Here is a 16,578-nt window from a genome sequence, read left to right as displayed (position 1 = left end):
TCTTGCCGTGCGTACACCATATACAAAAATTTTATTACTTCAACACCACGTCCTCCTCACCTTTTCTTACTGCTGAATACAAAATAAATAGTAAAACTAATAGAACAAACTTATTAGTAGTAGTATTAGCAATGGCCACATGGTACAAGGAAGCCTATGGCTTATGCTGTACCAGTCAAAAAAAAATAATAATAACAAAAAATAACAATAAAATAATTATAAGGAGAAAATTTTAAAAAATAATAATAATAAATAAGAGAAAAGGAAACAAAAGACAACCTAAGCGTTTCCCTTCTCCCATAGGTAATTATCCAGCTGAACTTTGAATTTCCCCAAACTGTCAGCCTCTACTACCCATGTAAGCAACTTATTCCAGTAATTTATAACTCGCTGGTTAAAATAAAACTTCCTGCAATCCAGTCTAAATATCCCCCCCCCTGTAATTTGAAATTATGGCCCGTAGTTCTAGAATCATTTATAACCATGAAAATTTCGTCCTCATTCATTTTGCTCATGCCTCTCAGAGCCTTAAACACCCCAATCAAATCTCCTCTAAGGTGCCTAGTTTCCAAGCTCTGCAACCCACATATTCGAAGTCTTTCCTTGTTGCATGTCTCTGGACCCTTTTAAGAAGCACAATGTCTTTCTTTAGGTGCGGTCTCCATACCTGAACACAGTATTCGAAGTTTGTCTTACAATAGCCTCATACAATGGGATTATGATGTCCTTATCTCTACTAGCAATAGTTTGATAAATCATCAATAGGACACCATGGGCCTTCCTTGCAACCAGTCTACAATGCTCAGAGAACTTCATGTCTGACTACCATAACACACGTCCCATTCCTCCACTACCGGCTTTAGTTCAACTCCGCCAAGTGTATAAGTTATTTTGGGGTTACTGTTTCCCAGGTGCAATACCTAACACTTTGTTGGATTAAAGCATAGCTGCCATTTTTCTGACCATCCATGAAGTCTATCTAGGTCATTCTGAAAAAGCTCTGCTTGGCGGCAATCATTAACAACCCTACCAATCTTTACATCATCTGCAAATTTAGACATCACGCCTATATCCCATTATCAATGTCATTTATGAAAATCAAAAACAACAGTGGTCCTAATACTAAAATTTGAAAGTGTCTGCAATTCTGCCCAGACACGATAGAAGGGAGTACATGATGAGAGACTTGTCAATCAATTTAGCCCTGGAGGAAATGTGCAAGGCTCAAGTGGTAGAATTTTTTTCATCCTGGTCTGTGCATGTTAACAGGAGAGACTGTTTCTACAGGGACAGGATACACTTAAATAGAAAGGGTGCAAGAATATTTGCTGATGCTATCAAGGCAGTGTTCGGTGGGTCGGAAAACTACTAGCTTGGGAGGATTCACAGACTAAAAGTAGCCGCAGGCAGAGATGTAGGTGATTCTTGCACTACTTCTATTACAATAAGCAGCGGCCTGGAACGAGGGGTATTGGGGGTTTCAGGAACTGATGGCAGTCATCGTGAAACAGGTGTGTATATGGGATGTGTTAGGGTAACTAATAATAAGAATAGGTAAATGTATACTTGCATGTATACCAATGCTAGAAGTATAGTAAATAAATCTGATGAATTTGAAGTGTTGGTCAAGACATCAAAGGCGGATATTGTTGGGATAGCAGAGACGTGGTGTCATTCAGATATAAGGAATGTAGAACTGGAATTTGAGGAGTACGATGTGTACAGAAAGGATAGAAAAGGAGGAGGTGTTATGCTGTTAATTAAGAAAAACATAAAATCAAAAGTGCATCCAGTTGATATAGATGAACAGTGCACTGTTGAGTCAGTTTGGTGTGACATAAGCACTGAGAAAGCAAAAATAAGAGGAGTGTATTATAGGCCTAATGACTTGAATGAGTACAATGAACAATTGTACAGAGAAATAGAGTGGGCTAGTAAATTAGAATGTCTTATAATGGGGGATTTTAACTTCCCAGATATAGACTGGAACTTATGGGTTAGTCACTCGCACACTAGTAAGACTTTTGTGGATTTATTGGATGATTGTTTTCTGCAGCAGCATGTTCGAGAGGCAACCAGAGAGGGTAATACTCTTGATCTGGTTATCAGCAGTGATCATTCGTGTATTAAGAATTTGCAGATAAAGAAACCATCATTAGGTAGCAGTGATCATTCGTGTATTAAGAATTTGCAGATAAAGAAACCATCATTAGGTAGCAGTGATCACAGTGTACTGATGTGGTATTTACTTAAAGATATAATTACCATTAGAGGTAAAGGAAGGGGTTTTTGCTTCTGTAAAGGTGACTACAGTGGTCTCAGACAGTTTTTAAATTCTGTACAGTGGGACCAACTGATGATGTTACCAACAGCAAATTCTAAGTAGTAAGCATTCAAGGAATTAATAGGGAAGCTACTAAACATTTCACACCTATTAAGAAATATTGTTCAAGGTTTAGGCCTAAATGGTTGTCAAATGAACTAATGAGACTCGTGGCAGAGAAGAAAAATGCATGGGATGCATATAAATTATCAGGCGACCCGGAAGCCTATGATATATACAAGCTAGTCTGTAATCAAGTCACAAAGGAGGTTAGGCAGGCGAAGGCAGATTACGAGAAATCGTTGGCAAAGGATGCTAAGAAAAACAGCAAGGATTTCTTTACTTATATAAACTCTAAAAGGATGGGGATGAATCTGATTGGTCCACTTGATATCGATGGTTCGAATGTTGATGAACCTGCTCAGATAGCAAACAAACTGAATGAGTATTTTGCATCTACATTCACACATGAGGCGTTAAGGTCTGAAAATGCCACAAGGTTATCAAATTGTAACAGGGTGCTTAATGGTTTTGTAATAACTGAGAACAAATTGGAGGAGAAATTGTTGAAGTTAAACATAAGAAAGGCACCTGGGGTGGATGGGATTTATCCAGTTATATTAATGAGGTGGCAAAGGAAGTAAGCAAACCCTTAGCCATAATTATGAGAGCATCCTTGGAATCAGGGGAGGTCCCCACGGAATGGAGATGTGCAAATGCGTCCCCAATTCACAAACGGGGATCGAAGGGTGACACGACTAATTACAGACCAGTTAGTTTAACTTCTGTTCCGGGTAAAATAATGGACACGCTGGTTAAAAATGCATTGCAGGATCATCTACACAAGACTGCAGCAATAATTCTGACACAGCATGCGTTTGTTAAGGGAAAGTCTTGTCTGACAAATTTGATTGGTTATTATGATGTGGTTACAAAGGAATTGGATGCAAAAAATAATTTTAATATCATATACTTGGATTTTGGGAAAGCTTTTGACACTGTTGTGCATGGAAGGCTACTGTACAAATTGGAGCAGAATGGTATTAAGGGTAAGTTGCTACAATGGATAAAAGGATGGTTGAGTGGGAGAAGACAGAGGGTGGTAAGCAATGGGTGCTGCTCTTCGTGGACTAATGTTAGTAGAGTCCCACAGGGTTCGGTGTTGGGTCCACTGTTATTTTGTCTATTTATTAATGATATTGATGAAGATATATCAGGCTTAGTATCGAAGTTTGCAGATGATACAAAGGTTGGCAGGGTTGTTAATGACAGTAATGGCAGCGTGTTACTGCAACAGGATCTATAAAATTTGGGCAGATGGGCTAAGAAGTGGCAACTGAAGTTTAACATTGAAAAATGGAAAGTACTGCCTATGGGTAGAAGTAACCCCAGAGAAATGTACCTGGGAGTAATTGTGCAGTCCGATATGAAGTTTTCTGAGCAATGCAGACACACTGCCAGGGCAGATCATGGGGTGTTGTCAATGATATACAGAAATTTTGCTAGCAGGGAAAAGGAGTTGATTGTAAGGCGTGGCCTGCAATGGTCAGGCCACGCCTTGAGTACTGCATGCAGGTATGGAGGCCTCATTTTAGGAAGGATGTCGATTTGCTTGAACATGTACAGAGAAGGGCAACAAGATTGGTGAGGGAAATGAAGGGATCTTCTTACCAGGAGAGGCTTAAGTTCTGAAAACTGCAGCAGCTAGAGACTAGGCACCTGTGAGGTAATCTGATTGAGGTGTATAAGGCCTTGAATGGGTTGAGCACGCTGAATTCTGATGGGATTCTTCCACTTGTTCAGATTACGAACCTAAGGGGGCATAAATTGAAATTGAGGAAGGACAGATGTAGAATAGATGTGCGGAAATTTGCCTTTAATTTCCTTCCGTTCGTTTCCTTTAGCCAGCGGGTGGTTAATTTCTGGAACAAAATTCCATCTGTCGTTGTGGAAGTTGATAAGTTAAATAAATTTAAGGAGGAACTGGACAAACATTTATAGGGGATTGTTTTGTAATTTTTTTTTTTTTTGGCTGATGCTGCATAAGCTCATACACTTGCTTTCTTGCATCACATGCCACTACTACTACTACTAATGCTTGGAGAGCACTTCTTACATCACCCAATCTGAGGAATAACCATGTATCGCAACCCTCTGCCTCCTGCCCTGAAGCCATCCAGCTATCCAACTAAGGATTTTCTCTGTGATTCCAACCTGTTCCAGCTTACAAAGTAACCGCTCATGTGGGATTGAGTCAAATTCTTTGCTGAAATCCAAATAAACAATGTTAAAATTATTCCCAAAGTCTAGCTCTTGAGTGACCCTATCAAAATAGCTAACCAGATTAGTTAAATATTATTTTCCCTTTACAAAACCATGCTGAGTATCCTTCAGAATTCCATTTCTATCTATGTAATCCTGAATTCCAACTTGATCAATGTCTCCATGATTTTCTCTACTACTGAAGTTAGACTACCTGGCTGGTAATTTCCCACTTCACTCTTAGAACCGCCCTTATGTAGTGGAGACACATTGGCACTTTTCCAATCCATCACAATCACTCCCAATCCAGTGATTCTTGCATAATTAGCCTCAATGATTCAATCCACTCACTTGCCGCTTCCCTTAAGATTATAGGGTATATGGGTATATGCCATCAACCCCAGGAACCTTACTGGCCCGTAGGCTCGAAAGTTTTTCCATTAAATAAACATGTGAAATGTCAACATCATTAATTACATTTTTTTTCAACTTCACTCCCAGAATTTCTCTATAGGGTTTTCCCTTCTGTAAATATCGATGCAAAGTACCTGTTGAGTACATCTGCAACTTCAGCTGGGGTATCTAATACTATCCCACGTCCATTACATAAGGGTCCAATCTGGTTTGTCCTTCTCTTCTTTACATTTATATACCTGTGCATATATTCTTCTCTTCTTTGCATATATTTATCTGTGAAAAGATCTAAATGTCCCAAACACTTCCTCATTCATTTCACATATATATGTGCTCTCAGTTCAAACCTCAAATGATGTTCGTTTCCATTTACAGTCTGCCAAACCTCGTACTTTTTCTGACAGAATCTCAGTTTTTGGTTGATTCAACCACTGCTCATCTCAGTTGTCCAAATTATTCACTGTATGATTCCTTTCACTTTAAAGGTGGTACTTGTGCATATGTCTGTTCTGATATTCCCTGTCAGAGACAGTAATTTGAAATCTCTTTTTGAGCTTCTCTGGCTTAAAATCTACCATATTCTGTCAAATTCACCTGTTGCCTCTATCGTTCTCCCAACTCAAATAATTACTTGGAACTCTTTGGCCTTTCTCTCCTTGAAACTTGACTTGCTCCTTCCTAACAGTGAGATAATTTTCCTTCGTGAGTTTAATGTTCACAACTGGTTTAATGTCCAGCTGGCTTCTGTTTCTATCACACTGGCCCAGCTGGTCAAGATGCAGAGACATGTCAACCAGCCTTCCCCAGCACACCCACTAAAATGTTTCTCTTATTTTAAACCTATTTCTTCTTATACCAAGAAGAAATGGGTTCTTACTTCCTCACTATTTCTATTAAAAACATTTGACATTGGTCTTGTTATTATTTATATATAATAGTAGTATCTAAGACTATACTGCACTATGTACTTTATCTATACTTGTGTGTGTTGGGGGATGGGGGAAGAGGTTGATTTGCAGACTTAAAAACCTGGAACAACTCACTGTATTCCCTCTGCTTGAGATGGACTAACTTCAGAATGACTGTTTGTTGTTTGGTTTTTAGGAGCATTAGCAACTAAGGCCATATTGCTCCGGGGATATGCGGCAGTCATTCCCTGACCTTTCCGCATCCTCCGTATTTGGTGGTCACGGGCTCGAACTCCGGTCTAATCAAGAAGCATGTGCTACGCACTGCTGCTCCTGCCCACCTGGAGGATGGTAAACAAAAAATTTTACTTGATTTTTTTTTGTCATTAGAGTTTTTTGTCAATCCAAAAATTTAAATGAACATGTTTTAAGTAATGTAACTACATGGAAGAACACAAAGCTTGTTTATTCTGAATTGTTCTGATTGTTGTGTGCAGAATTTTGAGCAACAAAGTAGTGTTCTAATGCAATTCTGGTTGCAAAAGATTCATATTTTGACGTCCCCAGAGTCAACAGTCATCAGTGCATGGCATTCATAGTTTCCTGCCTCAAGTTTAATTACCATATTTTTCAAGCATTCTGTATTCTAAATTTATGGGTTTCATGACAAGTTTGATATTTATTAAAATAAAAACAGGATTAGTGTTGTATGTGTGCATTTTTTTTTTTCATTACCATAATTAGACTCAATAGCAGATTTTTAATAAGTTGAAAATGAAAGACAAATTGTGAAGAGTCATGGGCAACCACACTGGAAAAAAAAAAGGTGTAAAAACTCAAGGATTGTGCAGTTGTGTAGCATGCAGAAACAGAGACACTTCTAGTTTGGAGCTGATGAATCTAATGTGCACCTTGATTGTGTATGAAATAAATTAGCAGTCTCTATATAGAAAGCTTTCAGAGGTCCTAAACATAGCAGGCATCCAGAAGTTGATGAGCACTGCTTTCTTTTGTGCAAGAAAAAAAAAAAAAAAAAAAGAAAATGATGAGATGTCTATCAGTCACAATTCTATTCAGTTAAAGGAATTAGAAATTGCCAACTATTTGGATTTAGTGCAGGCATCTGTGACGAAGCATCCTTGAACTCTGAATAAAAACAATACTAGCACAAAGTCCTATTAACTTTAAAATATTTACATACAATTATAGTCTATAATTTGGGCTTTTCACTAATTTGACCTATCCTTTCTTGTATGTATTTATATATAACTCAAGGTATGTATGTTAAATCATTCTAAAAAGAGCCAAATATAAAACTTCATAAAAATCTGTTCACCAAGAGTCAAGTTGTTATAAATGGGGGAATAAATGAATGGACAGACATGGTGAGGACTGCGGGCACTTTATGCATTTGCAAACACTTCTGAAAATAAAGGATGAAGAGACAGAAGCACAGAAAAAAATGAAAGGCTACCTACATTACTGTCCATAAGAAAGAATTATGTCTCATACATTTAAATTTTGTGGAAAAGTAAATTTAAAAAAGATTAAATTTATAAAATAAACTATATTTTTATTACTTAACAAACACAAAAAACTTATCATACAAGGGTATGCGTCAAAATAGTACCTCAATGCATTAAAGTTGTTTTTTTGAAATATTTTTGTAAACTTTCGAACATAACACATGATCAATTGTGTTAACTCCTCAGTTAACACTGCTTTCAGGTAAAAGACTGTATATTCCAGGTAACCTTATTCCAATGCAGTTAACACTCCATTCTTTTTGGAATAAAGTTACCTGGAATAGTCTTTTAAAAAGACCACCACAGGGAAGGGGGAAATCTGAGAGTTAAATGTAGTGACTTAAGTGACTGCTTGATAAGACCACAATGCCCAAACCACTTGAAGCAATTTTTCACTTAAGAATGCACTAACTTTGAGGGAATAAAACATGCTTTTAAAGAAGTCTTTTTTTCAATTTTAGGATAAACAATATCTTATTCCAATGATAAATAGTTGTCTGAAGTAATATTTCCATGGGGTGGAATTACTTAATAGACTCTCCTGAGCAAATTTAGGCACAAATAACAACACTTCAATTGTTTAATTCCTTTTCAATTTGGAATTAGGGTTCTCAGTCACCCATTAAACAACTGTGTTTCAACATGTCTGGTGATATTGAAAATTGACTTATCATTGGAATAGTCAAATTTTCATTGGAAAAATTCACTATTTGCACACACACCTGGAGAAACTTTTATACAACTCTCCTAAATGGATCAAACTCAATTAAGTGTGTGATGCAATTTTGGAATGTAAAAACCTCGAATCCTGAATATTTTAAAATTATTCTTACTGAACGTTGAGGTACTTTTTAGTTAAACTGAAAGCAGTCTTGTGGATTTTGTTTGGAAAGGGGGGGGACACTTGATCCAGATCATGTTTAACACATACATTATCTTCAATCTGAGCTGAATATGGTCATTTGCTACAAGGAAGTTTGACACTGTCTCCTCAAAACACTTAATTCAAAAACACAAAACACTCACATCCTGAGAGTGACGAAGAATCAGAATGCTTAGGACATTCACTTTAGATGATTGTCACACTTGAATGTTTGTAATATAGTTTTACTACAAGAATTATCTTTAGTTATTTCAGCCAAAATGCATATAAAATATTATTTCTTCCTACAATACACATAAGCTTTCTAAATATATTTTTCAAGATATATATTTTTTCTTTTAAGCTGTACCTTGACTTTTGGCTCACCCTGTACCACTGGTATACATGCAAAAATATATAGGTATACCTATTTCATTTTGATCCTGTTTTATATAGATTTCTTTAATTTTAATATGGATGGGAGGGGGGGGGGCTTTCCTTGAATTACTACTGGAATTACTGCTAGAGCTCCAAAATGATTTTAGAGTACAAAAAAGAATGGCAGATGAATATGTACAGCAGGCAAACCTCTCATCAAATACAATAAAGTTTAGAGTTTAGTCAATACACACGTGCGTGCTCGCTCTCGCGCTCTCTCTTTCATATTTAAATCATCATACCATACCTGAAGAACCCTTTCATGAGATGGTATATCCTTCAAAGCAATAAGACGATCTAAAACAATGAGTTTCACATTATTGTCGCTTTCTTTAACAATTAATTCAATGTAGCAACTTGCAGCAGCCTAAAAAAGAAGAATAAATATAAAACTGAACCAATATTATAATTAGACTAGCATAAAATTCACAATAAAATGAGAGAAAAATACTGGAATTGAAAGATAAAAATACTGTAACTCAATTCACTGTAGTTTGTGCATCTTTATACAAATACATACTTTTTTAAAAATTTTCTTCCCAAACTGGATTGCTTCTGAAATTAAGAACTGATTTATCCACTGTAACTTTTTTTTTAATCTAACTTTTCAAGTTCCTTTTTGTGCCTTCAAAGGTGCAGTGGCCTTTCTCATAATAATTTACTCCATTTATAACAAAATAGAATATTCCAGAAATACTTCAGTGTTTGAAAAAGTTTTCTCAAAAACTTTTCAAAAAAAAAGTTCTCTCTAAGTTAGTTTAGCATTTGAATTATGTAATCAAATCATTTTTTAATGGATTGCATGGATGATTGAGATTTTAAATTTTCTACAAATTATATACTGATTCTCTCTTTTGGTCATAGTAACCCCATACTACATAACAAGTACATAGGCAGAGTTAACAATAGACATTTAGAAGAAAAATTTTAATCAAATACATGACATGACATGACAGCTAGGGTGCCTCCGTAGCCAGCTGGGCAGGAGCAGCAGCGTGTAGCACACACTTCTTGATTAGACCGGGGTTCGAGCCCGTGATAACAAAATACGGAAGGTCAGGGAATGACCACCGCATATCACCAGCCCGGATAAAGGGTGAGGGTTGGTGTCAGGAAGGGCATCCGGCCATAAAAATTATGCCAAAACAGTAAAAATGCTGACCTCATACATACAATGGGAAAAAGGAGAGGACAAAAAAAAAAAAAAAAAAAAGTTTATTAAACACAGCATGTAGTGGTTTGTATGTTTCTGCTGCCACTGATGTTAGCCTTTATATTTTTTCTTATTTATTTTTTTTGCTACTTTTACTTTTTACCCTTCTAATTTTTGGATTATATTTTCATTGTAGTAGCGTGACGATTTGCTAAAGCTGCATCCGTACTGCCATCTATAGCCTAATTTGTTTCTATATATTTTCAGTTCAACTACTGTTTTGTCAGTGGTATAGTTTAACCATGCAAGTATTAGGCTTCCTGTCTTATTATTTTTCACTGCATAAGGACCACCACTATGCAAATCTATTGCATCGGCAGTTTGCTTTTAGTATCATTCCATCGTTGCATGGATTTGTTTAGCATTCGAAATGCAGTGATTCCCTGACTATTATTGGCCTCGTGGTCCTCCGTCGAGATGGAGCATAATGGTCAGTCTATTTGATTTTATTATTTTCAATTCATTTGGTCAAGTATTGTTGGTAGTCCACCTTAGTGAGAATTCACATAATTCGGAAATAGGTGCCACTAAATTTCTTTTGAATTGGCTTGTATTTTTTTTTTCTAAATTATATTAGGAACGTTGTTTCAACAGTACCCTCTTCTTCTTTATCCCCCCCCCCCCCATTTTATCTTTATTTTTTGTTATTTTATTGGTTAAGTTCATTTTCACTCTACTAGTTTGCCATGCTACTGGCATATATTTTATTTTATTTTATATATATATATATATAAACTGATTCTCTAACTGATATTAACTGATTCTCCTGTTCCGTATACACCTTAATACCTATATAGAAAATAAATACCAGAAAACTGAAGTAGTTTAAACAATCAAACTATATATGAGTAATATGGAAAGAAAGTTAATAAATTGTAACAAACTGTAACTAATACTTATGGGCCAATGCACTTGCTACAGCAATTATGCATTACGACCATAATGTGTATAAAATATGTTGTATAATATTGAAGACAATTCAAAAAGACAATACCAAGATGGATTTAAAGAAATGCAAGGGATAAAGTAAGCTTTGTATATATATAAATATATATATATATATATATACACACACACAAAAAATTATATACATAAAACTTATTGCTGTCTACCCACAATCTAGGTAACTGGGGCCAACTACCCAGACTGAAGACAAAAAAACAAGGAGTTCTCTGCTTCTGTAATGATCAATATGCTAAGATATATAAATTTAGAGATTAAGTAATTTGAATCTAAATCAATTAAAGGTAGTTAATTTTTTTAGAATCAAAAGAAAGATAATATAAAGTATTAATGCAAGCACATATTGAACGTTGTTGACCCGACAGAGAATGTAATTTAATAATTAAAATAATAAATGTAAAGTATAAGGCATATCTACTGTATCCAGGACATAATGTAGTAACAAGTCGTCATGAAAGAAATAACAATCCCTCTAGTGAGTTAATATACATGTGGTGACCCCTATGTGATGGATATGGTAAAATTAAATAATTAATTAATTAAAATTAAGTTAACGAAAAAGAAACATGCGGATAGTAAGATGAATAAAAACTAATAGAAAAGGAATAATAGAAGCAAATACTATAGCAGATACTATAGCAAATTACCTGGATCTTCGTATAAAAATATTCCATAATAATATAGATGTAAACATATAAAATAAAAGAGACTCATTTAATTTCAATGTAGTCGGCCTTACAAACTGGAGATCTAATATATCGAAATCAGTGCATGCTAATATCATTTTATCCCAATGCCTGAGGATTGCTTCAATTTGCAATAAAAATACGTGTGCAGCAAACATAACAGCATAGTACAATAAGTTGATAAATAATAATTTCCCCATCGCTTACCTGAAATACCTCTTCAGGAAGGCGATAAATACAATTAATTTCAAAAATTTATTTCCTGAACCTATTGCTTCAATATAATTACTATAATTACAGATTTAGAGCCATGTATATTATGTACATAGGACGCTTTGCTTTCTTGGTGACTTACGGCTTAGAAAACTTGTACCCACTGGTCTGCAAATTATAGTGTATCATTTATTTTATTTTATGTTATTTTATCTTATTTTATAATAACACTGTACACTTAAGTTCATGCTAAGGTGACATGCAAATTCAGCTCAGGGTCCTACTATAGGAATGGGTTTGCGATCCCGGGCTTACCCAAGCTACAACTTATATCTTGCATCATATTTAAGCTGTCCTACACTCTTTGTTCTTATTTCTCTGAAATTATTAGGGTAATCCGAGGATGTACGAGAAACTACTTATTTCTACTACTATATTTAACTTAATTAACTTAATTCGTTAACTTAATTATTTATTTTTACCATATCCATTATATAGGGGTCACCACATGTATATTAACTCACTAGAGGGATTATTTCTTTCATGACGACTATTGTTGTTACTACATTATGCTTGCATAATGTAGTAACAACATATGTTCAATATATGCTTGCATTAATACTTTATATTATCTTTCTTTTGATTCTAAAAAAATTTAACTACCTTTAATTGGTTTAGACTCAAATTACAAATAAATCTCTAAATTTATATATCTTAGTAGATATTGATCATTACAGAAACAGAGAACTCCTTGTTGTTTTTTGCCTTCAGTCTGGGTGGTTGGCCCCAGTTAAAGTCACCTAGATTGTGGGTAGACAGCAATAAGTAGTTTTATGTATATAATTTTTTGTGTGTGTGTGTGTATATATATATATATATATATATATATATATATATATATATATATTTTTTTTTTTTTTTTTTTTTTGAACACTACTTTTAAGCCAATGTTCTATATTTGTTAAATTTTCAGTTGCAACAATGCTGCATTTATGTGGCATTAATGCTATTGTAGGATAAACAATTAAACGTTATATGAGCATTGATATATTAGGTCAAGGTCCTGATAGATTTTGGTTTGCAAGTGGTGGTGAAAATTTTGGAAGGGAAGCACTACCAGTAATTAAGGCCTAGCTAACTGTCTAGTTGTAGTTGTACTAGCAGTTGTTGGATCGCCTATAGTTCCATGTTAACTATTAACATGGGATCAAGTTAACAAAAATATAAAGTTTGATATAAATATAAATGTAAAGTTTGGAAAGATTAGAGATTTAAAGAAGGAGGAGAGAGGAAATAAAGGAAATTATTAAAGATTAAGTCAAGAAAGGTTAGGAATATAGCTAGGGAGAAATTAGGAAAGTGACTTTCTTTCACATGGCTGTCTGTCTGTTACTTCCTCGGGGACTTTGAGCAGATAGATAGCCATACTAAAAGAATGTCTCAAGCATACCCGTTTCTGTAGTCTCAATAACAGTTTTGCTTTGTAAGTACTCATGTTAAGTTGTGGATGTCCTTTATTAATAAGTCAAATAAATAAAATAAAAGCAAATAAATTTTATAAACTGTAATTGTTAATTTTTGGTTAAATTTAGTTTTAAATTTTGGATTATTCTTAGCTGCAAACTGGGATTGAGACCCAAAGCCCGACGGGTATGCATCAGAGTAAATATAAAGTATATAGGTATTTACCTGTGATCAATATAGCAGGAGGTTGGTGCGAGAAAGGACATGCAAGTTGCCTGGGGGCCGCTTTATATGAGGCCGGGGCGCCATCTGGTCTGATTTGTTGGTTGGACTGCTTTTAATTATTATATATGTTTAAGGGAGGGTTAATGTGTGATTATGCAACCTGTATTAAATTTGTAATCGATGGTTAGGGATTACTGTGAATACCTATACAGATGTTTAGGTAAATGCAATTTAAGAATTACATTTTTTTTTTGTAATGTTATCCACTGGACAAGGACTGGTATAACCTTTCTACTGCATAAAAGCCCATGTATGCCCTTATAGTGGGGTAACTATAAGGGCATACATGTTACCCCATATAGTAGGGTAACTATATGCATATTTATATACCCAACCCCATCGGTGATTTTAACCTTGTGGTGCTTTGGACTTTATTATAAGCTGAAGGCCTGGTGTAGCGTGTTAGCTTTTGTTGTCGTTTGTATCCCTTTGTTATCAAATATAAAATATCCGGTGAAGTTAGTGCTATATAACATTGGGATTGTTATGGGGTTTAATGTAGCCGGAGTCATCATGAGAACTGCTATTATAGTAATTGTTGTATTAGGGGTTGAATTTGGACGTCCAGCTTGCAGTGCGGTCACATAACGAGCTTTGTCTGAGTGCAATGAACCCGGGGGTTTAATAGGGGCCCAAAAAGTTGCTCTGTGACCTTATTAGGGTTAGTGTTGGAGTGATGTAGGGCTAAATTGGCTTGAATGGCTGCTTTAACGTGATATCTGATGAACCTGACAGGCATTTTGTTCTGGATTAAATTAGTTTTTAATTTTTGTAATGCATTCAGTATGTTTTCCTGGTTACTACAGATGTGTATTATTCTATTATCTGATTTCGGATTAAATTACCATGTATTTGTTTTGCTAAATTGGCCTCCCGGTTTGTGAGCTAATGGCTTGGAAATCAAAATGGTCTCTTTTGTCAAAATGTCCTGTGTAGACTATTTTCTTTGATTGTAATTTTGCTGTCAAGGTATATGGCTTGTAGGTGGCTTTTGGGGTTGGTACGTTCGATAGTCAGGTCTGTGGGATATATTTTTAGTGCTAATTTGTTGAATTTATCACACTGACAACTAAGACATCGTCAATGTATCTGAAAAAAGTTATGTCATCTTTAATTTTGTTTTTGTAGTAGTGCAAGTAAAGGTTGGCAATGGAACTCAAGCTGCTTGCTCCCATTGCCACCCCTCTACTTTGCACGTAGATGCTGTCTCCCATGAGAGAGAGAGAAAATGAATCTTTATTGCAACATTTGATTGTAACTGGTTACAAGGTTAAGTATTGCAACTTTCCCTTCACGGCCAAAAGGCCAGGGGTTATAAGTATGTAGTTATTGATTACGCATAAATTTATTAGGTCTAGCCAGTACTGTTACTACAGCCTAGACTTTCCTGGTTTTCTTCGTAGTAGTCTGTAAGCACTCTTTTTAAATTATTGTGTGAAATGCTGGTAAATAGATTTTTAAAATCGTAGGTACACACTTTGTAGATATTATTATTTTTTTATGTATTTATGTATTTTCTATTGTCTGAAATGAACTTGCCATTGGTGAGGTTTGTAGATATTGTGCTTAGTTTGGCCTCTAGTTTTTTACTGGGGTTTTTGATATAGCTGTTCCTGCATGTGGTAATGAATCTGCAGCCTACCGGGACTTTATGGAATTTTGGGATCCAGTATACAAAAGGAAATCTAGTGTTATCGATTTTCAATTTAACTTTTTTGTGCATGGCTAGTAATAGTACTATGGTGGAGTTGGTTATTTTATGTTTCGCTGTTGTTCAGTTCTTTTTTTAATGAGTGTGTCTGTGTAGAATTTTTTTGCAAATAATACTGAAGTTGATATTGGCCTTGTCTGTGCTAGTTATAACAAATTTGTTTTACAAGTCTTTGATTTTGTTATTTATTCTTTTTAGGTTGTATTGCTTGTAGTTATATTGGTGTTGTGTGCAGTCTCTGAACCTTGCCATAATGTGATCTGAAGTGCTGTTGATATAAATTTGAAACGCTTCCACTGGTGTGTTATATTTATAAACTAGTTTATAAGCACTAGCTATATTCCTAACCTTTCTTGACTTAATCTTTAATAATTTCCTTTATTTCCTCTCTCCTCCTCCTTTAAATCTCTAATCTTTCCAAACTTTACATTTATATTTTTGTTAACTTGATCCCATGTTAATAGTTAACATGGAACTACAGGCGATCCAACAACTGCTAGTACAACTACAGCTAGTTAGGCCTTAATTACTGGTAATGCTTCCAGCCCAAAAATTTCACCGCCATTCACAAACCAAAATCTTCAAACCAGAGAGAGAGAGAGAGAAAAGTTACGTCACAGAAGCTTATTTATTTAACAGAAAGTTTGATGTGAAATTCAACAGACAGGCAACCAGGACAGCTCATGGGCTTCTTTCAGTAACATACAGGAGTTTAGTAAGCAGGGGTAAAGAGGTGTTTAATTCCAATGTAAAATGCAGTGGCTAGCGCACATCTTCAATAATGCATACAGGTGTGTAAGCATCATTTTAGGAAGGACACAGATCTTTCTGAAAGATTACCAAGAAAAGCAACAAGACTAGTTTAGGGGTGGGGGAGTGCAAAAAAGATTTCTTACCAAGAAAGACTTATACTAGTTTGATCTGAGTTCTGTAAATGAAATTCTTGGAAACTAAGCACCAATATAGAAACCTAATTGAGGTATTTAAGACTTTAAAGAGTTTAGTAAACTAAATGCAATGGCATGCTTACTATTTATCAGAAGACACATACACACAGGGGAGCATAATTTAAATTGTAAAAGAATGGTTGCATGTGTGGAAATTTGCCTTCAGTCAGCAAGTAACTGATCATTGGAATATACATCTCTTTACTGTCTGTGTAAGTATACGCTTGAATATACTGAAAGAGGAGTGGACAAATTACAATGGTCACAAAACATTTTTTTTTCCATCAAAGATGTAAACAGAATTTTTAAATCCCTTTTGCACACATTGATTTCAACTACCTTCTTGGGTTTTTTCAGCACATG

The 16,578-nt window shown here is 35.2% G+C and overlaps 1 protein-coding gene across 2 annotated transcripts in view; it reads right to left on the bottom strand.

The window, feature by feature from the left end:
• betaCOP (coatomer subunit beta) overlaps positions 1 to 16,578 on the bottom strand; it is a 234,667-nt gene that overhangs the window by 172,471 nt on the left and 45,618 nt on the right. For both annotated transcript variants that reach the window (XM_090381759.1, XM_090381760.1), the window contains exon 7: positions 8,981 to 9,100. In XM_090381759.1, the coding sequence (XP_090237885.1) occupies positions 8,981 to 9,100 (120 nt within the window). The remainder of the gene's footprint in view (positions 1 to 8,980; positions 9,101 to 16,578) is intronic.

Source organism: Mastigoproctus giganteus, chromosome 9, assembly GCF_048544385.1.
Source record: "Mastigoproctus giganteus isolate SK-2022 chromosome 9, ASM4854438v1, whole genome shotgun sequence".
NCBI lineage: Eukaryota > Metazoa > Arthropoda > Arachnida > Uropygi > Thelyphonidae > Mastigoproctus > Mastigoproctus giganteus.
This window is presented reverse-complemented; position numbering and strand designations above follow the sequence as displayed.